This window comes from Rhinolophus ferrumequinum, chromosome 18 (genome assembly GCF_004115265.2).
Source record: "Rhinolophus ferrumequinum isolate MPI-CBG mRhiFer1 chromosome 18, mRhiFer1_v1.p, whole genome shotgun sequence".
In the NCBI taxonomy this organism is placed as follows: Eukaryota; Metazoa; Chordata; class Mammalia; order Chiroptera; family Rhinolophidae; genus Rhinolophus; species Rhinolophus ferrumequinum.
The window spans coordinates 47,582,790-47,604,554 of record NC_046301.1 but is presented as its reverse complement, the minus strand read 5'-3'; the positions used below and the strand labels follow the sequence as shown (position 1 = coordinate 47,604,554).

At 46.2% G+C, this 21,765-nt stretch overlaps 1 protein-coding gene and 1 long non-coding RNA gene across 3 annotated transcripts; both read left to right on the top strand.

Moving 5' to 3' along the window:
* The first annotated feature begins 3,500 nt into the window (after positions 1-3,500).
* LOC117037441 (uncharacterized) lies at positions 3,501-6,313 on the top strand. Its single transcript, XR_004425522.1, has 3 exons — positions 3,501-3,633; positions 5,485-5,662; positions 6,053-6,313. It is a non-coding gene; the product is annotated as an uncharacterized LOC117037441 (long non-coding RNA).
* A 2,391-nt stretch (positions 6,314-8,704) lies between these two features.
* On the top strand, positions 8,705-19,176 carry CLEC17A (C-type lectin domain containing 17A). 2 transcript variants are annotated; one of them, XM_033133535.1, is made up of 12 exons: positions 8,705-8,817; positions 8,937-9,011; positions 10,476-10,508; positions 10,591-10,641; positions 10,725-10,763; positions 10,927-10,968; positions 11,599-11,739; positions 11,825-11,887; positions 14,034-14,129; positions 14,234-14,385; positions 17,061-17,170; positions 17,872-19,176. In XM_033133535.1, exons 1-12 carry the CDS (start codon positions 8,775-8,777, stop codon positions 18,002-18,004), a joined length of 978 nt encoding a protein of 325 aa, XP_032989426.1. In that variant the 5' UTR covers positions 8,705-8,774; the 3' UTR covers positions 18,005-19,176. The 2 variants fall into 2 exon arrangements, with proteins under 2 accessions (XP_032989426.1, XP_032989427.1); XM_033133536.1 differs by lacking the exon at positions 17,061-17,170.
* The last annotated feature ends 2,589 nt before the right edge of the window (positions 19,177-21,765 follow it).

Sequence of the window (21,765 nt, the reverse complement as noted above, 5' to 3'; positions counted from 1 at the left end):
CTTCTTCCGTACATTTATTTTTTGTTCTTAATAGGTGAGTTCTCTAAAGCAAGCAGGATCCTCCTGCTTGGGCCAAATTGTGGTTCTTGCCATTTGACACATGGATGTCCTGGATTAGAATCCTAGTAGTGTAGACCCTGAGCTCAGGCAAGGGCCCTGAGCTCTTTGTAAACTGGAGATATTGATTTTAATGCTGTAAGGATTAAATGTGTTAATTATATGAAGTACTTATAGAAATGCTTGGTACATAGTGTTAGATAAGTGTTATTATTGTAATTACTACTACCGTGTTTCTCCGAAAATAAGACCTAGAGGGATCATCAGCTCTAATGCGTCTTTTGGAGCAAAAATTAGTAGTATCAGACCTGGTCTTATTTTAATATAAGACCGGTATATAATATAATATGATATGATATGATATGATATAATATAATATAATAATATAATATAATATCAGGTTATAATATAATATAATACCGGCTCTTATATTAATTTTTGCTCCAACAGATACATTAGAGCTGATGGTCCGGCTAGGTCTTATTTTCGGGGAAACACGGTACATACTTCTTTTATGAATGGCTGTTTTAGAACTTGAGGTCACAGGTGAACAAGAAGATAAGAGTGGGGAGTGGAGGGCATCTCTCTCTACTCACAGTTCCACGTGAGGCTTTAATACAACCTGTAGGGGGTTGAATGGTGCCACCCCTCAAAGGCGTATACATGTCCTCACCCTCAGAACCTGTGGATGTGATCTTATTTGGAAAAAGTGCCTTTGCAAATGTAAGTAAGTTAAGGATCTTGAGATGAAATTGTGTTGGATTAACCAGGTGGGCCACCATTTGAATGATGAGTGTTCTAAGAGAAAGACAGTGGGAGATTTGGCACCGACAGAAGAGGAGACACAGAGGGAAGAGCAGGTCTTGTGAAGATGGGGGTCAGAGAGTGGAGTGACTCAGCCACAAGCCAAGGAGCACCTGGAGCCGCCAGAGGCTGAAGGAGGCAGGGAACAGAATCTCCCCGACAGCCTTTGGAAGGAGCGTGCCTCTGCCGACACCTTGATTTCGGACTTCTGGCCTTCAGAACTGTGAGAGAATCCATTCCCGTTGTGTAAAGCCACCCAGTGTGCGGTCATTTGTTTTGGCAGCCCTAGGAAACAAATACACCATCTTTAGGTAGGTAACTCTCAAATTTGTCTCCAGATGTGTCTTGTATACTGAACTGCAGGTACATATCTGTACCCTACTGGGCACCTCCACGTGGGCACTTCACACTTCACACCCTGTCTCAGACTGTGCGGCTTATAAACAACAGAGATTTATTTCACATGGTTCTGGAGGATGAAAGGCCAAGATGAAGGTGCCGGTATGGTCGGGTTCTGGTGAGAACGCTCTTCCACGTTGCAGATGGCTGAGTTCTCATTGCGTCCTCACATGGCAGAAAGGACAAGGGAGCTCTCGGGGGTCCCTTTTATAAAAGCACTAATCCCATTCACTGGGGCTCCCCCCTCGTGACCTAATCCCCTCCCAAAGGCCTAACCTTCTAATACCCTCACACTGGGGGGTAGGATTTCAACATAGGAATTTTTTTGGTGGGGACACACATTCGGTCTATAACACACACTCGAGCCACACTCCTGACTTCCCTGCACTCTCGCTCCTAAACCTGCTCCCCCTCTGTCTTCCAGTCTTGAGCAACGACTGCTCCATTTTTCCAGGTACTCAGGCCCCAAACCTTGGGATCATACTCAATTCTTGTGCTTCTCTCAATTCAGGCAGCCAATCACTGGCTTCATTGTTGAAATCTGTCAAGAACACGACCCCTGCTCACCACCTCCCTGGCCACTAGCCCTGTCCACAGCAGCATCGCCTCTCCCCAGAACGCCTCTCCTGTGTTCCCTGCCTGCGCCTGCCAGGTGCCCTGGTTCATGCCCTGGTTCATGCCCTGGTTCATGCCCACAGCTTCTCTGCCTCTCCTGCCTACTTCTCTCGCCATCCTGGCCTGCCCCAGACAGGGCTGTGTTAGTATTCTGTGAGCAGAACAGCCTCGGAGGACCCAAGTGGGACCGGGGGCGGAGAAGGAAATTCTGGGTAGCATCTGTGCCTCACCACGGTCTGCTGGATGGGAGATCAGCAGAGCTGTCTCCTGTCCTCACCTACCCTCATCTTTCAACCTCAAAAGGGAAATCAGATTGTGTCAGTCCTCTGCTACAACCCTCCAGTTTCATGTGGAGTGAAAGCTGGACGTGGCCTAGAAGAGCCTGACTCAGGAGGTCTGGGGTGTGGGGCCCTGGACTCTGCATTTCTAACAAATTCCCAGGTGATAGTAATGTTGCTGGTCTGGGGAGCACCCCTGGGCGCATTTTGAGCTAGACTTTCATGCGCTGAAGCGGGGAAGTGGTCACGATATATTAAGTGGAAAAAAGGAAGCTATCGAGAATAGACCAATGGTGATTGAGACTTCTTTTCCAGGGCTACCTGTGACTTGTCCCCAAGCCATAGCATACATTTGCGATTCTTGTGCCCTGCCTGACTCCAGGGAGCAGCATTTCCATTGTGGTCTTTGTGAATGGCACTCCTGGAGTTGTGCAGAGCACAACCTGCACAGCTGGACTAGACAGCCCAGCCCCATCCTGGGTGTCTCTCCTCCACTCCACCCCTTTCTCTATGCTTCAGCTGCTCTCTCAGGGATCAGAGCTGGGAGGAGACGCAAGGAGGCAAATTAAGGTGCCAGTTCACTCCCCCTCTATGACCTTCGGAAGTGACATCTAGTCAGTAATACCTAGTGCCATCTAACTTGAGAGTCTTTTGACTCATTTATCTTGTTTACTGTCTTCTCTGCTTTCGAATGTGAGCTCAGTGGAGCAGGGAATTTTGTCTTGTTCACTGCAGCATTCTTGCACCTAGAATGGAGCTGGCACACGGTAGCTGCTTAATAACTACTTGTCAAATCAACAAATGAATAAATGAAAACGGTGGTTTGGAGGAGTTGGTTAGATGGTTGCTTGCATGAAAAGCACTCACCACCTGGCATCTAGCAGGCACTCCAGCACACGCTGTCTCCTTCAGTCAAACTCTAACCAGAAGGCCAACCAGAGGGGTCTCCCTCCTGGGTACATCGTGTCACTAGAGGCAGAAGGGATCCAAACCAGGGATGACTCTGGGTGGAGGATGAGATGTGGCCCTTTCTGTGCTGATGTCCTTGGCCTAAGATGCTTCAGCCTGGCTATAATCAGAGTTGGGGACCTGGAGGAGACGATATTAGGGTGAGGGTGGTATTAGGCAGCCTGTGTGGGGGTGAGGAGGGAGGGGGCCGAGCTTCAGTCACCCGTGCCCCACAACCTTCCTGTTTTTTTCCCATGTGACAAGACCTTCCTGTGTTCCCTGCCTGCGCCTGCCAGGTGCCCTGGTTCATGCCCACAGCTTCTCTGCCTCTCCTGCCTACTTCTCTCGCCATCCTGGCCTGCCCCAGACAGGGCTGCATTAGTATTCTGTGAGCAGAACAGCCTCGGAGGACCCAAGTGGGACCGGGGGCGGAGAAGGAAATTCTGGGTAGCATCTGTGCCTCACCACGGTCTGCTGGATGGGAGATCAGAAGCTCTGGGTAATTCAGTTCCGGGGGAGGAGGAAAAACAAGGTTAGTGAGACCTGGCCAGAAAACCGTTGGGGGGAAGGCCACCCTGCTGCCTGGCCTGTGGCACAGACAAGATGCCTGCCTCTAAAGTAGTCCAGGAGCTGCTGCCTGCATCACCGTGGCTAGGTGGCTGGTTCTGGAGAGACGAGTGAGCCTGGAGAGCCCTGGCCTGGGAGAAGGCCTTAGTCAGGGCTTGGTGTGCAGGATGCTCACTCATTCATTCAACAAACATCCATTGGACACCTACTTTGCTCTGGGCAATGGAGCTGAGGTTCTAATGGTGGGGAAGACAGGCAGTGGGCAAGATGAAAAGTGAGATATATGGCATGTCAGATGGTGATAGATGGTGATAACTTTTAAGGAGAGACGTAATGAATGGAGTGTATGAGAAGGGCTGGCTTTGGACTTTAAATAGGGTTATTGTAGAAAGTCTCACAGAGAAGGGGACCTTGTATCTAAGACTTCCTGTTTCTCAAACACACCAGGAGCTTGCTGTCCCCAGGGCCTTTGCACAACATGGAATGCTCTTTCTCCAGATATCCAAGGCCTTCTCCCCACCTCTTTCGGTCTATTTCAGTTGTCAGGCCTTTCCTGATCACATTCTTCTTCTTTTTAATTGAGATATGATTGACATATAACATTATATTAGCTTCAGGTGTACAGCATGATGATTCAATATTTGTGTATCTTGTGAAAGATACACCAAAATAAGTCTAGGCAACATTTATCACCATACCTAGTTACAATTCTTTTTCTTGTGATGAGAACTTTTAAGATCTACTCACTGAAAACAATATTTATTATTTCTGGGTATGGATTGGGTATCTAGAATACCCAATGCATGTAGAGGTGTGTTTAAAGATGCATGTGAAAATCCAAGTTTTTATGAGTGTTCCTTGCTTGTCTAGTTCTGAAGTGTTATTTTAGTGAGTGGATGTGTAGACAATTCTGTAATGCATGTAGAAAAGTGTCTAGCAACACATGTAAAAAAATTTCTAAGAGCATTACTTGAAAAAATAAAAGATTTTACTCTCTTAGCAACTTTCAAATAGACCTGATCACCTTCTTAAATATAAGCGTTTCCCTCTTAGCATTGTTTTACCTGCACTCTACATTGTTAGATATGGTATGCTTTCTCTTTCATTCAATTAAAAATATTTTCAACTTCCTCTTTGACCTGTGAGTGTGACTTAATTTTCAAATATTTGCAGGTTTTCCAGATATCACTCTGTGATTTTTAATTTGGTTCTGTTCTGAGAACATGCTTTGTATGATTTCCATTTTGTGATTTTCCTTTTTATTGCAAGGGACTTTTTTTTTTTTATTCACCAATGGATCCCTAGTACCTAGCCCAGAGCCTAATACATAGTAGGTGACCAATACATATCTGTTGAATGGATGAATGAACCACTGAAACCCCTATCCCCATTGGACATATTAGGAGACTGTTGCTCAGAGATGTTCTACTTCCCTGAGGTCACACAGCAAGAATAGGGCAGAGCTGGGGTCAGCCTGGGCCCAAGGCTTTGTGTTATACCCAGGTGATGGGACTGGATCCCACGGCAGTTCCTGAGCACCTACTGTGTGCCAGGCCCCGAGGGATGGCATTGGCCATCACTCCCACACAGTGAGACTATCTAATCTTCACTGCACTTACCTTGCTCCAGACCACCCTCCTCAAAAGGTGCCCTTGATAGGCAGAGATACTATTGGACCTCTTGGCTGGTGTAACCTTACCCCTGTCCCTCCCTCTCCCTCTCCCCTGGCCCCCATATCCACCTGGAGCCTCATGCTCCCCCTGTGTGCTCAGTTAGTATTTGCTGGGCAGACAGCTCTTCCTTCCTTCCTTTTCAGACAAATCTCCACTTGCCCATCTATAGAACAGGACCAGCCCCACCATTCAGTGTAACAGGAGACATCCTGGCACCTGGGTGAGCTTTCTCCGGAAAGGGAGGTTGGTCTGCCGCCCCCTCCCTCTGTGCTGGTGACGTTTTTCCCCTCATGGAGACTGCAGATTGCTAATATTGAGAAGGTGAGGTGAGAAATAAATTCTATTTTGTTGAAGTCACTCTTGTTTTGAACCTCTGTTACATCAACCTAACCTGATATTCTAATTTGTACACGGGCCGGATGGGATTTTCTTGTTGCTTAAGCTAACTTCAGTTGCATTTCCTTTTATTCGTAGTGGAAAGCCCCCATAAAGGGGAACTGGGGTCTTGTCCCTTGGGATATGTAATAGTTTCCTAGGGTTACTATACCAAATCAACACAAATTTAGTGGTTTAAAACAGCAGAAATTAATTCTTTTATAGTTCTGGAGGTTAGAAGTTCAAATTGTTTCATGTGGCTTGAACCAAGGTGTCAGCAGGGCCACTTTCCCTCAGAGGATATAGTGGGAGAATCTGTTTTCTTGTCTTTTCCAGAACTGTCCTCCTGGGCTCATGGCTTCTTCCTGTGTCTTCAAGGCCGTCAGCACAGCATCTAGCTTCAGAGAAAGAAGAGGGAGATTTGAGACACAGACACAGAGCAGGTCATATGAAGACAGAGAATGCAGAGACTGGGGTGATGCAGCCACAAGCCAAGGATTGCCAGGAGCCCCCAGAAGCTGGGAGACGAAGGAAGGACCTTCCCTTGGAGCCTACAGAGGGAGCTTGGCTCTGCCAATACCTTAATTTCAGACTTTTTTTTCCCCCCCCAAGATAAATGATATTTTAATGCAATATTTTAAAAAAATAAAAAGGAATGAAAAAATCCATGATGAACAAAAAATTAAAAGTTTAAATCAAGACAGGCTGTTGTTTGCTTTTCTTCCAGCTTCAGGTAAAATTGACAACCAAAAATTGTATATTTTAAGGTGTTCAACCTGATATACATGTGCCCTGTGAGATATTCACCATAGCCAAGCCGACCAACATATCCATCACCTCCCACAGTTACCATTTTCCTTTTTTGTTTTTCTTGGTAGTGGAAACACCCAAGATCTACCCTCTTAGCAAATTTCAAGTACAGAGTATAGTACTGACAACCAGTCACGTTGATTACACCAGTTCTCCAGAACTTACTCATCTTCATAACTGAAGCTTGGGACCCCTTGACCAACATCTCCCATTTTCCCCTCCCTCTGGTCCCTGGCAACCATCTCTCTGCTTCTACTCTCTGTTTTTATGAGTTTGACTATACAGAGGGCAAGGGTGGAAGCAGGTCGGCCGAGGGGGAGGTTATTACAGTGATCCAGGTGAAAGACGATGATGATTCAGACCAGGAGGTGAGAAGGGCTCAGATGCTGGATGTGTTGGGAAGGCACCAGAATGCCTAATAGATTGGCCATGAGATAGGAAGACTCATAAGGCTGGAGGCGACTCTTATGTCCTGGGGTTGGCATCATTGGGAGGTGTCTTCCTTCATGTGTCTGGCCCCTGGGCTGAGCTAGGACTGTCGAGTGGAGCGCCGCCCTGTGACCTCCACGTGGCTTGCGCTTTGTCACAACATGGCAGCTGGGAGCACGTGTTCTGACAGCACGAGGTGGAAGCTGCATGGCAGACGTCACTTCCACCATATCTTACAGGTTATAAGATCTGGCCAGCCCAGAACCAGTGGGAGGAGAATTAGATTCTACTCCTTAATAGAGTAGCAAGGTCACAATCCATGAGACCATGTAGAACATGAGATATGTTTGCAACCGACTTCTGAAAATTCAGTTTGCCATAGCCATGGAATGAGAGGGAAGGGAGGAGTCATGGATGATTCTAAGGCTGTTGTCCCCAAAGGCTGATGGTGGTCCTTTTGAGAAACACAGGGAGGCTGTCCTCTTGGGCAGGGTTCTCCAAATGGCTTAGTTTGGTTATCCCGCCACCTTCACTTGGCTCGCAGGAAACCCCCACATCCTTGCTGTACCAGAAGATGTAAACCACTCCGACTGCAGCCCTTTTCCCCTTCTCACTTCATGCTGTTTTGGGTGCGAGTCAAAGCCTCACTTTTGTCTTCCCCATGGGGTGGGCAGACTTCTTCCTCTCTCTTTAGCTTTCACTTTTAAAATACCTTCTAGTCAATGTCAAGTTAAATGTGAAAAAACTTCCTTTGCAAGTTCTGTATATATGACTACGGTAACCAGCCTTCAAGATGGCCCCAGTGATCCCGACATCTTGGTACTCACGCCCTTGTGTAGTCTCCTTCCACAAAGACTCAGAGCTGGTCCATGTGACAAACAGAGTATAGAGGAGATCATAGTTTGGGACTTGTGAGGTTAGACCATAAAAGGCACTGTGGCTTCCACCATGGCCTCCAGTATGTGGTGAGGAAACTCAGTCAGCCCTTTGGAGAGGCTCCCATGGTGAAGAACTGTGGCCTTTCGTCAAGAGCCATGTGAGGGAGCCATCTTGGAAGAGGCTCCTCCAGCTCCAGTCCAGCTTTCAGATGACTGCAGCCCTGGTCAACAGCTTTATTGCAAACATATGAGAGACCCTTTGCCAGGATCACCCAATTAAGCTGCTCTTGCGTTCCTGAACCACCAAAACTATGAGATAATGAGTGCTTATTGTTGTTTTAAGTCACTAAGTTTTGGGGTAATTTGTTATGCAGCCATAGCTAACTGACCCAGTGTCCTAGCACTTCACTGTGGAATGTGGGAGGACTTAGTATCTATCATTTTAACATCTTGATACAAATGTGACCACCTCCAGGAGGCCTTCCATGGTCACCTCTCTACATTAGCCCCCATCATACCCCATTATCCTGTTTTGTTTTTTAAAAATAATATTTAGTCACAATTGGAAACAAAACAAAAAATCTGTAGTGTTTATTTCTATATTTCTTTACTGGTTTATTGTCTCGCCTGTCTTGATGGAAAGTACCATGCAGGAAGGAGCTTATCCATCTTTTCCACCCAGGGCTTGGCAGTCTATAGGAACTCAAATGCAGGGGCTATTGTTACTGCTACTTCTATGCATAATTCAAAACTAGAGAGAGACGTATGTGTGTGGTCTGGTGTGGGGGGGTTCCCCTCAAGATTGATTTGCATTTACTTGACTTCTAAAGAAAAAAGGGAACTGAGAGGAGCCCCAGAAACTTGAGCAGAAGGGACAAGGGGCAGAAGCTGTCAGACTCGGGCTGCACCTTCTCAGGCTTGCTTTTGTGTTAGCTACAGCCATGCATATCCTGTATACTAACTCTGGGTGCCAAGACTTGCCAGGTATGGGGGCTGGGAGTGGTCGGGACCCAGGTTACAGCATCCCCACCCTGGGGCTAGAAACGGGCCTGAGGGACAGAGGAGGAAATGGGCTGGGAGCTCACTTGCTTTTCCTCTGGAAGGGACCAGAGAGGATGAGGAGGATGATGATTATGAGAACATGGCACCACCCTACAAGGACCTGCCTCCCAAGCCAGGTAAGAGGACTTCTCAGGCCAGAGGAAGAGGGGTGTGGTTTGAGGGTTGGAGGGGGAGATAGGTCACCAGGGGACATTTGCTGGACTTTGTAGCCCTTCCTGTGTACCTAGCCCACGCCAGGCACTGTGATGGTGGGAGTACCCACACCTCTGCTCTGCCCTTGAGGGTCTCTCAATCTGATGGGGGAAGTCAGTTGTGGGCACAACCGCAGGTGAGCAGATCTAAGGTGGGATAAACCAAGAGATGGGGTAAATCCTGAGGGACACTGAGGGTTCTGCCTGCAGTGGTGGAAGGATTGGGGGTTAGAGGAGGGGACCTTGGAGTAGGACTTGAAGGGTGAGAAGGAGTTTGTCAGAAAGAGAAGACCAGAAGAGAACAGATGGGTGCCAAGGCTGCTAGACATGAAAGTTGGTGTTTGAGAAACTGAGAATAGACCGTTGGCTCCCCAATCTCTTAGTTAGTGTTCACACCCACGGCCCAGATTTGCCTTTAGACTTGGGTGGCCCACATCTGGCCCGGGATTCAATAAGAGTCTGATAAGTGGGTATAAAAGTGGAGGTTTTGGAAGTTTCCCTGAGTCAATTCCCACCAGGGCCCCTGAGGGCTGACCGTGCTGCTCTGGTGTCCTTGGACAGGGGCCATTCCATGTGATGGGGCTCTACAGTCCCCGCTTCTGAGTCCAGACTAGGGCCAACCTGGGAGGTCCCAGAGCTCTGTGGGGCTCAGGATGAGGTGGGAGGTGGACCGGGCTCTGCCATTTCACTGCCCATCTCCAACTCGAACCTGGTCCCAACATGATCCTTAAAGCCAGCTCCAAGTCTAACCCCGTCCCCATCTTCAGGGCCACCTGTTCCCCAAGCTTAGCCCCCTCCCCACCTCTAAATGCAGCCGTGTCTCCATCCCTATCTCCATTTCCAAATCCAGTGCCATCACCATGCCCCAGTACAACTACAACTCAACCTCAACTTCTTCCCTTTTCCCAAACTCAAGACCAACCCAGCTCAACTTTTTCCCCACCCCTCATCACAGCTACAATCCCCTTCTTCATCCCAGTGACATCATGAGTCACAATGCTACTCCCATGTCCAGCATTATCCCCAAGCCACCTTCAACCCCATCCTCACCCCAATCCCAACCCTCATCCCAACCCTAAACTAAATTCCATACCCCTCCCTAAACTTAAGTTTGTCTTAATCTTAGGGTGACCGACTATCCTAGTTTGCCCAGGGATGAAAGATTTCCTGGGATGTGGGGCTTTCAGGTTTAAAATTGGGAAAGTCCTGGGTAATCCAGAATGGTTGGTCATTGTATCTTAATCCAGTACCCATCCGTAACCCCAATTTCACCCTCTTGCCCAACCTCATCCTTAATCCTCCACTGCAATCTCAATCCTGTTTCTGTCCTTTCCTTCAATCTCATTTTCACCCTCAGACCAGCTCTAACTCTGAGCTTCTCTTCTCCAGATTCAGTGGCTCCACGAAGGCCTCCAAAGGCAGGTGAGCTGAGGCTGGGGGTTGGGGAGACCTAGTCCTGGCTTTGCCCTGCTCTGGGCGTGAGCAACCTTTCCTTCCTCCTCAGGAAAGATAACAGCACCACCCCCACGTCCCTGCAAGCCCCTGACGATCACAGGTGAGAATCTAGGGCGAGGACCTTCCTGTTCACCTGGTTGAAGCCCTACTCTGCATGACCGTTATCTTTCTGACCCCCAATAGATCTGGAGCTCGCTCCTGTCACCCGCACATCTCCACAGGGTAAGCTGTGGGAAGACCCTTCAAGAAGGCAGAGAGGGGACACCTTCTTCTAGTCCCCCAATTTTGACAAGAGAAAAAATCATAGGGGAATGGGGGTTGTTGGTCTTGGATGACAGAGTCATTCAGCGACTCCTGAATAAACCTCTCTCCCTCTTTTTCCCAGGCATTGCTCTGGAGCCCCCTCCATTCCAGCCGTCTCAAACCAGTAAGTCTGTCTTCCAGTTGTTTTCCCATCTCTCTTCTCACAGTGGCCAGTATATTTTAGTCAGATCATAGCTCTGCAGTGAGACCCAATGGCAGAGAAACATTTCCTTTTAGAAGCTTTTCATCCTTCAGTCTAGACAGACCCCCAGGGACACAGGGTATCTACCCGGTATCCTTTGGGCCTCACTTCCTACTTGCATATATGGTACAGGAAACGTTCTCTGCCCCAGATGCAAGGGTCCTTGAATGGAAAGCAGCTTGGCTGGAAGCTGTTGGAGGGCAGGAGACAATGCATCATAGATGTTAAGGGCAGAGCTGGGTCCAAGTCAAGCACGACCTCTCAGTTTACCTATGTACGAAATAAGAGTAATACGTACATCTATGTCATAAGGGTGAAGATCCAATAAGATAACAAGGCTGTAACAGGATGCTTGGCACATAGTGAGTGCTCCAGAATGCTCTGGGCTTCTGCAGGATGTGCTCTCTACAGCATTCTCTTATTGACCCCATCTGGTGATATAATCATGACCATAGACTTCCGTCCCCCTGCTTTTGGAGAAAGGCTCAAAGGTCCCTTCCTCACTTTCTGAAGCACCAGTGTTGGTCTCTCTGTCCTGATCCCCACCCATAGCCACTCCAGTGCCCTGGCTCAGTCAAAACTCTGGGGCTCCTGCGTGCTACCAGGAGAAACGACTGATGGCTTCCCTGTGTCTGCTGCTGGCACTGTCAGTGCTCCTGAGCTGCACTGGTCTGGCTGTGACCCTGGCCAAGTGTGAGTAGGGTGAGGGCGGGGCATGGGGACGGGCTGGGGATGGGGCACAGGAGGACTTGGGTTCAAGCTGGACTCCTTCTCATAGACCAGGAGGTGATGGAAGAACTGAGGATGTTAACCTTTCAGCAGATGGTGTGGCAAGCAAACGGTGAGTGTTGTCAATCATCCCTTCATGCCATGCATATTGAATATCACTGTGATCCTCACACCCAGCTCCAAGACCAACCAAGCCCTTCTTTGCCAGCCACTGCGTTAGGTACCAGGCTCGAGGGGTGAATGGGTAGGTTGGTGAACACATCAGACATTGTCCGTGCGTGTGTGTGTGTGTGTGTGTGTGTGTGTGTGTGTGAGACCTCCACTGCCCAATATGGTGGACATGAGCCACTATGGCTGCTGAGCACTTGAAATGTGGTCATTATGAACCAAGATGTGCTATAAGTTTAAAATACACACCAATTGCAAAGCCTTGCTACAAAAAAGAATGTAGAATATCTTAATAATATTCATGATAATCTTTAATATTGATTACACATTGAAATAATAATATTTTGGATATATTGGGATAAATAAAAATAATATTCAAAGTAATTTTACCTATTTCTTTTGACTTCAAAAATGTAGCTGCTAGATAATTTTAAATTACCTACGTGGTTCACATTTTGTTTCTGTTGGACAGCACAGGCATAAATACCCATTTACCAAATTATCACCCACATGAGTATAACATTTCAAATTTTGATGAATAGTCCAAAGGAGGAAGGTGATTCTTTGAAAAAGTCTAATGAGGAGTCTTGACCTCATCTTTGGGAGTGTCATACAGGGTTTCCCTAGGGAAATGGTGCTGCAGCTGAGTGAAGGAAGAGAAATAATTAACTAGGTGAAGGGTTGAGGGTCTCAGGCATGTGCAAAGGCTGTGTGGTAGGAGGTAACAGCATTTAAGTAAAAGGGAGGAGGATGGTGTAATTGAATAGGTGAGAGGTGATACCAGCTTGAATGAGGGTTGTAGCTGTGGGGATGGAAAGAAGTAGGTGAAGTAGAAAGGTTTAGGAGGTAAAATTGACCTGACCTGGGAAATGGTGATGAGTGAGAGGGAAGGGTGTCAAGGATAACATATATGTGTTCTCTTTCTCTTTCTCTGTCACTCTGCCTCTCTCTGTCTCTGTTTCTCTCTATCTCTATCTCTGTCTCTGTCTCTCTCTATCTCTATCTCTGTCTCTCTTTATCTATATCTATATATTTATATATCTTATATTTCTGTGTTGTCTAACTCAAGGGCCATCCACTGATGACCTTAGGGAGTGCTGGAGGAGGGCAAGTGTGTGTGGGAGCAGTGGAAATACACACATTAGTTGTAGAAGAATCTTCTGGGCGGGCATGGTCTTCACCATGATTGCTGAAGTCTGAAAATTGCTGCATTCCATGCTCCCTCACCCCACACTTCATATCAAGCCACACTGTTTTCCTCAAAACCATCAATCAATGGCTTCTCACTACCCAGAAGCCCTTGACTTGAACAGGATGTTGACCCTCATCCTACTTTGAGCTCAAACTCTTGTGAGGTTCCCTCGAGCTCTACTGCATCAGCCTTCCCCAAAATACTTGTCTCTGTACTTTTGCTTCCAACATGCCTGCTCTGCCTCCCCATACCCCTCACAGTTACTGAATCACCATTTTCCTTCAACACCCATCTCTTCCAGGAAGCCCACCATCCCCACTCTACCCTAAGCCCCAGGGATTAATCCCTCCTCTGATCCACTCTAGGACCCCCCTGGGCACTGAGCATGATTTCTATTTATTTATTTATTTATTTATTTATTTACTATTATTTTTTTAAAGATTTTTTTTTTTTTATTGGGGAAGGGGAACAGGACTTTATTGGGGAACAGTGTGTACTTCCAGGACTTTTTCCAAGTCAAGTTGTTGTCCTTTCAGTCTTAGTTGTGGAGGGTGCCGTTCAGCTCCAGGTCCAGTTGCCATTGTTAGTTGCAGGGGGTGCATCCCACCATCCCTTGCGGGAGTCGAGGAGTCCAACCAGCAACCTGTGGTTGAGAGCCCACTGGCCCATGTGGGAGTTGAACAGGCAGCCTTTGGCGTTAGGAGCACGGAGCTCCAGTTGCCTGAGCCTCCAGGCTGGTCCCAGCATGTTGTTTTTGAGTTCTAGTACCACCCGTTAGATTGTGGGTGCAGTGGGGAGTACAACTCTTTCTTCTTTCCACTGTGTCTGCAGTCAGTGGTGGGTGAGTGGGTAAATGGGGGTTTGGGTCTCTAACCTTTCAGTCCCTTCCTGCTGACAGTGACTGGCATGGCAGGGCTAGCTGGCCTGAAGAAGGACATTGACCGCGTAAGAGCTGACACCAACAAGTCCCTGGTGGAACTTCAGGCCTTATTAAGTGAGTGGGACTTGGGGAACTGTCCTGAGATGGGGGTATGGCAGAGACAGCACATTACACAAATCCATGGGATTGACTCTCATTGCAGTCTATCCTGTTCCCAGACTATACCAGGGTCACCTGCCCCAAGGGCTGGATCCTGTTTGAGGGCAAATGTTACTACTTCTCCACAAGCACCAAGTCATGGGATGAAGCTCGGAAGTTCTGCCAAGAGAATTACTCTCACTTGGTCATCATCAGTAGCTTAGCCGAGCAGGTGAGCTGTCTTCTTCAAGCCCCTGAGAACCACTGGGACCAGCCTGTTTCTCTCCCAGATTTACACACCCTTCCCTGGCCTGGATGGAGAGAAATTGGAATTGCTTTTGAGCTGCTAAAACTTTTAATAGCAAGCTCTTACTGACATAATGTCACACAGAAGTTAAGAGGGATGGCATGCTCTGCTTGAGTTCAAATCCTGATTGTCTTTACTTATTCTCTGCAAGTCTCAGTTTTTTTTCTCTAACATGGAGATAATAATGACTATCTCTTAGTTAATACTTCCTATCTCCAGGCTGTATTCCAAGCATCTTACGTCTTACATGCATTAGCACATTCCTCATAACAACCATATACATTTTTGTGTGAGTCAGGAAATTTTATGTTATGCTTAAGTAACAGTCCCCATAGCTCAATGGTAAAACTGTATGGGGCAGACATATGCTGACTCTTAAAGCTTCCACTGATGTGGGCTCACGAAGCAAGTCACATGGGCACTCATATGCTTTAAGGTGGTAGGAAAATAGTGCATATCTAGAAGGAGAATATCTAGGGGAAGAACGGGAATATTTTAAAATAAATTTATGCCTTAATACTAAAACAGTTAGGTAGTAATACCATTTGTACGTAGCACATATTTATACTTCGCAGATGTGGAAACTGAACACTTAAGCAACTTGCCTGTGGTCACTTGCAACTAGTAAGTGTCAGAGCCAGGATTTGAGCCCAGGTGTTTGCATGGTTTGTCTTTTCTCATCGTTTTACTTTTAAGGTATCTATGTCATTATTTTTAAAGTGGATTTCTTAGAGACAGCATATAGTTTGGTTGTATTTTTAAAAAATTCAATCTGACAATATCCAGCTTATAATTGGTGTTTTTAGGCCATTTACATTTAATATAATTATTGGTTTGTTTGGATTTTATTAAGATTATTATTAATAATTATTTTATTATATTTTTATTAAAAATAAATAAATTTATTTTATTTATTATTTTATTAAGATTATTTATTATCTTATTTTTTCCTGTAGGTCCTCTCTGTGATTTTTCATTCTTCTGTTTCATAGCATCGTTTGTATCAGTAGCTAATATAGAGAGGTTTAGGGGGGGATTAAATTAGATAATGTAAGTGGGGCAGGTAGAAATCATACTCCCTAAATTCAGGTGCACAAGAAATACACCTTTGTTTGCTTTAAACAACTCATTTAGTTCTTTTGAGCTCCCATTATACCAGGATGGTGGACATTAAATCTCAGCCAGTTGGGATCCTCCATTTTTTGTCTGAATGGACAGCTTATGTGGGGTCAAGGTTGAGGGGCCACATGTCTGGGCCTTGATGTCTTTACTCTAAACTGGTATCCACTAGAACATACACTGGCTGAATGATCCTGGACAAGTTATTTAACCTTTCTGTTTTCTCATCTATAAGATGGAGATAATAATAATACTTGCTTCAAGGGGTCACAATGAGGACCAAATGAGATAATCTGTGCAAAACGCATAGCTCACTTATTAATTTATTAACTCAGCCATCATTTCCCGAACACCTACTATGTGCTAAGCACTATTGTAATGTGATAGGCCAAGCAGCCCTTTTGTCTTTCTGATTTCCTGACACCTCTCTGGGTCTTTACTTAGGAAGCAGGGAATAGGTCCCCTCTAGTTGTCAGAGTCTCCAAACCCATCTGGGGTTTTGGCCACCACTTGGGGCTCATTGTGGATGAACGCAGAGCTTCTCTCTCTGTCACCCATCACATCTACATCTACCTTCCCTTTGTAATCTCTCCTTTCCACCTTTTAGAGTATGTTAGTCATATAACAAGATTGGGTGAGTGAGGTATGATTTATATACGGTAAAATACACAGATCATAAATGTACATTTGGTGAGTTTTGACAGATGTATACACCCATGTAACTGTCAACCCAATCAAGATTTAGAATGTTTCCACCACCTCAGGGAGTTCCCTCATGGTCCTTTTCCCGTCATCTCCACTTCCATCCCAGGCAACTACTGATCTGGTTTATCTCACCATGGATCAGTTTGTCATGAGGGGAGTTGCTTTTAATCATGATGTTTTCTTCCTAATCTTTTGTCTTTGGCCCAAGTCCTATTTTTTTCCCCAAAGTCCTGGGCTTTTGAAATACAAAATCTAGGAAGCCCCATTCCTCTCCTTTCCCCCGCTTCACGTTTTTTTTCTGAAGCAGTGACTTCCTTTTCTGCCTGGATGCAGATAAGGGCTGCAGGGTAGGGCAAAAGTATGAAGACATCAGCTATTATTATTAAAATGTTCCTTAAATGTTACGATGTTAAATAGGAAGATGCTATAGTATTTACTGTGTACCAGACACTGTTTTGAGCATGTTATACTATTAGCTCATTGAATCCTCACAACCCTATGAGGAGGTGGCTACTATTATCGTCCCATTTTACAGATGAGGAAACTGAGGCACAGAGTGCTTCATAGGTCATGTGAGAAAATAACATGATTATTCCCACCGCACATGCTCAAGTGGGAGGAAGGTGTTGATCTTGCTCTGGATGCTATGGGGACTGAGAGGGACATTGGGGTGGCATTCACAAGCCCTAAATGTGTGTGAGGCAGAGCAGAGGGAGGACCCTCACCCTGAAGGTCATGTAGAAGAATTGATGACTGAATGGAGTTTGTACTTGCAGAACTTCGTGTCCAAGGCTCACCGCTCTCCCCGGGTGCACTGGCTGGGGCTGACCGACAGAGACCGCGAAGGGGATTGGAGGTGGCTGGATGAGTCGCCCCTCACTTTGAGGCAAGTATCCGGGGTTTTTGGCCTCTCTCCTCACTGTGGGTTCTTGTGCAGTCCAAGCCAGCAGATTCTCTGGAAGCACAGGTGCTTTTTTCTGGTAGGGCTTCTGGTCCTTGTACTTTTTAAATTTTCCTCCATTGCAACAATCGCCACCTTTTAATATAACTGCTCAAATACATTAAGTCCCTAGGCTGATGGTTGGGGAAAAAGAAAAGGTGGAGAGGCTACAGGACAAGAGGAAGAGGAAGACTTTGATTTGCCAAAAGAATGAGCAGGGTCTCACTTTTTTTTTTTTTTTTTGCACTCTACATATATTAACCCATTTATTTAATCTTAATGATCCTATAAGGAAAGTATTATTATCATCTCCATTTTAAAGATGAGGAAGCTGAGACACAGAAAGGGTAAGCAACCTACCTAAGTGTAGACAGCTAGCAAGTGGCAGTGCCAACAAACCTGGCTTCAAAGTATACTCTCCTGCACAGTTTCCTCTGTTATTAACATCCTGTGTTAGTGTGGTACATTTGTTATAACTGATGAACCAACATGGACACTTTATTATTAACTAAAGTCTATACAGTAGGGTTCACGCCAAGCTTTGTACATTCTATGGGTTTTGATAAATGCATGATGTCATGTATCCCCGAAATCCTCTATGCTCCACCTGTTCACCCTTCCCCATACCCACTTTTTCTTTTATCCAGCTTCTGGGGCCCAGAGGAACCCAACAACATCCATGACGAGGACTGCGCCAGCATGAACAAAGGTGGCACCTGGAATGACCTCTCTTGCAACAAAATGACGTATTGGATTTGTGAACGGAAATGTTCCTGTTGAATCCCAGGGATGAGGCTGGCCGGGGTCTGTATCTGAGTGCCCCTTGGCTCCTGGAGATGAGAACTGCCTGCCTCTCCATGGAAGGTCTTGCCTCTCCATGATCTGTCTTGGACACACCTATGGCAGAACCAGCAGCCTAGATGTAGCAAGTTCCCTGGAGTCAGACCATTTCTAGGGTTCAATTGAATGGTGTCTTAGTCTGTTCGAGCTGCTATAACAGAGTACCATAGAGTGGGTGATTTATAAACAACAGAAATTTATTTCTTAAAGTTCTGGAAGCTGGGAAGTCCAAGATCAAGGTGCAGGGAAATTCAGTGTTTGGTGAAGTCCCGCTTCCTGGTTCATAGTCACTGCCTTTTTGCTGTGTCCTCACATGGTAGAAGGCACAAGGGAGCTCTCTGGGGTCCGTTTTATAAAAGCACTAATCCCATCCACGGGGGCTCCACCCTCATGACCTATTCACCTCCCAAATGCCCCACCTCTGAATCCCATCATACTGGGAGTTGGGTTTCAACATAAAAATTATTGGGGACACACACATTCAGTCCATAGCCGATGGTGAGCTGGAGGGACACCAGGTCTTAGTAATGGTCTCCCCGTTCTGGGGTTGTGATCACCAAGTCTTTGATCACGGCTCTTAGGAAGTGATGCTGGCTCTGGGGGCTCTGAGTCGGGCATTGATTGAGCCAGAGCTGAAAATACTCTGGGTCCTCTGAACCACGATGCATTGGGGGTGGCTCCTTTACTGCCTTCCTGATGTGTAACAGCTACTATGAAGCAGGTGAGGCAAGAGTATTCTTGACAAGTAATTTTCTCAGTGTCCGGGTGAGGTTTGACAAAGCTAGGTAGCAGAATCAGACCTCTGCCAAGATTTGGCCCATGGAACTTCTAGAAAGGCAGATCCGCTGAAAGGCAAGACTCCCCGCCCAGTGTGGCCAGGCCAGGACGCGACTTCGTTAGATCTTCAGGACAGTCATGGAGATGTCTACCCAACTGAGATATCTGTGGTGTATAAAGATCTTTGGTGAAGTATTTCACTTTACTGCCATGTAAAATGGATCTTCTTGGGTCATTAGCTCTTGCCACGTTAGAGCTTCTCAAACTGTCAGTTCATTGTGGGGTCCTTGCCCAGTGTGTTAGTTTGCCGGGCTACCATAATAAAGTACCATAGACTGGCTTCCACAACAGAAATATATTGTCTCATAGTTCTGGAGGCTGGAAGTTCAAAATCAAGGTGTCGGTGTGGTTGGTTTCTGGTGAGACCTCTCTCCTTGGCTTATAGATGGCTCTCTTCTTTCTGGGTCCTCACGTGGTTTTCCCTCTGTGTGTTTGTGTCCTAATCTCTTCTTATAAGGACACCAGTCATAATGGATTAGGGCCCACCCTAATGACTTCATTTCTACCTTAATCACCTCTTTTTTTTTTCTTAAAAAATATTTTTAAACTTTCAATTATAATTGACATTTAATATTATTTTATATTAGCTTCAGGTGTACAGCATAGTGGTTGGACAGTTATATAATTTATGTAGTGATCCCCCCGATTAGTCTAATACCCACTGGTGCTATACATAGTTATTACAATATTATTGACTGTACTCCCTATGCTACACTTTACATCCCCATGACTATTTTGTAGCTACCAATTTGTACTTCTTAATCCCTTCACTGTTTTCGCCCTGCCGCCCAACCCCCCTCGTACCTGGTAACTATCAGTTTGTTCTCTGTATCCATGAGTCTGTTTCTGGTTTTTTTTCTTTAGATTCCGCATATTATGTGAGATCATATGGTATTTGTTTCTCTCTGTCTGACTTATTTCACTCAACATAATGCCCTCTAGGCCCATCCATGTTGTCACACTTACTCATCTCTTTAAAGACCCTAGCTCCAAATACAGTCAGTTACATTCTGAGGTACTGGGGGTTAGGACTTCAACACGTAAACAAATAAGCTTGTAACACCCACAAAATGCCAGAGGTCCCCCTTGCAGTCATTGTGACAATGAAAAACATCCTCCAGGTAGGTGGTACTACTCCCAGCTGAGCACAACTCAACATGGCGATTCCTTTGGACAATCCCTGAATTGTATCCAGGGGTGATTAGACATTCTCCAAATCAATCAATTTATTCATCAACAAATGCCCATGACTAATAGCAGAATTGTTCCTGTTTTGTCTGAGAGCAAGTGTTAATGGAAAGAAAATTCTGAGGAGGGGACATGGGGCAGGTGTGGTGTGGTGTCTACTTCCTGTTCCTCCTAGACTCATCTCCCCCCACCTCCATACCTGTTCCTAACTTAGCAGTACTGAAACCAGCCCTCGCCTACAGCCCATAGACTGCAGACTGGAAGGGGGTCCTGTTACAAGCCCTCCATCCAGGGGACCATTGGTCCAAGTGACTGTTTATCTGGGGTCAGGGGAAGTTCCCACACCTCATAAGAGGAAACTTCAGTTTCCCCCTAGTCGTGGGTTGAGAAATGGGGAAGCAGAGGTCTGTGGTCATGTCTCTCAGTCACACTGAGTGGTCCATGGTGGAGCTGGCCCAAACCTATCTCTCTTTTGCATCTCTCACAATTGTCTAATTTCAGGTATAAAGATAAACTCGAGAGAGGTCCCCTGTACCACTTTGGGTCCAGGGGAGCAGAGGTTGGCCATTCTTGGTGGGTAAAAATAACAAAAGCCATGGTTTATCAAGCATGTATTGAGTGCCAGACAGACACAGGAGCTCTCATTTAATCTTCACAATGACCCTGTTAGACTGCAATAATGACCAGCCCTATTTTATAGCTGGGGAAACCGAGGCCCAGAGGGGTGTCATAGCTTGTCCATTGTCACTTACTGGATAAGTGGCAGAGCTGGTATTTGGACTCAGTCTATTACTCCAATGGCTGACCTCTTTCTGTAGCATTAGCTGCCTTTGAGGGACTGTCCGTAAACCTGAATTATTTCTGAGGACCCTGACCTCGTAGCTCTCGTTTCAGCTGGCAATTATGGGTAAGAAACAGCGTGGTTTGGTGGAAGAGACATCCTGGGCTAAGATAGGAGACCAGGAATTGAGTTCTGGATCTGAGGGTAGTAACATGTGTGGGTCTCCTGAGGCGATTGCCATAATGAAGGTGAGAGATGAGGGGGACCAGGAGCTAACTGTGAGGGCAGGAAGAATTCTGGAACTATTTTGAAGATATAGTTAATGGGATTTGTTTGATGGGTTGGATGTGGGATGAGAGAGAAAGAGAAGAGTAAAGAAAGACTCCCAGGTTTTCAGCTTATGCAATAGAATTATCATTACTTAGAGATGGGGAAGGAAAAAAGTGCTTATGAACACAACACATTGAAATTTAGGTGGTTCATGACCTCTTGCCGAAATTCTTAGAATTTCTTTTGGATCAAGAATGGATCTTGTGTGTGGCAGATGTAGTCACGCCGTGCTTCTCTCCTTGATCCTTACATTTTCAGTCACTTCTAATGGCCAGCAGCTGCCACCAGCGTCCACCTGGTCTGGCACGTGGCAGGTGAGAAGTGCTGGCGGGAAAGTGCTTCCTGGAACAGCGCTTATGAAAGCCTGGACTTGGTGGACACATACCCCAGCACCCTCACCCCTCAGGTGAAATGACTCTGAGATGTGTGTCCCTGTGATTGCTCAGAGGCCTCTGCTGGCTTTGAGCTCCCATTGCCTACAGCAGTAGCCTGTTGGATAACACATCTTTGAAGGCATCTTATACTGTCTGCCTTTCCTTCCCTCCCTCACTACGTTGCCCACCCC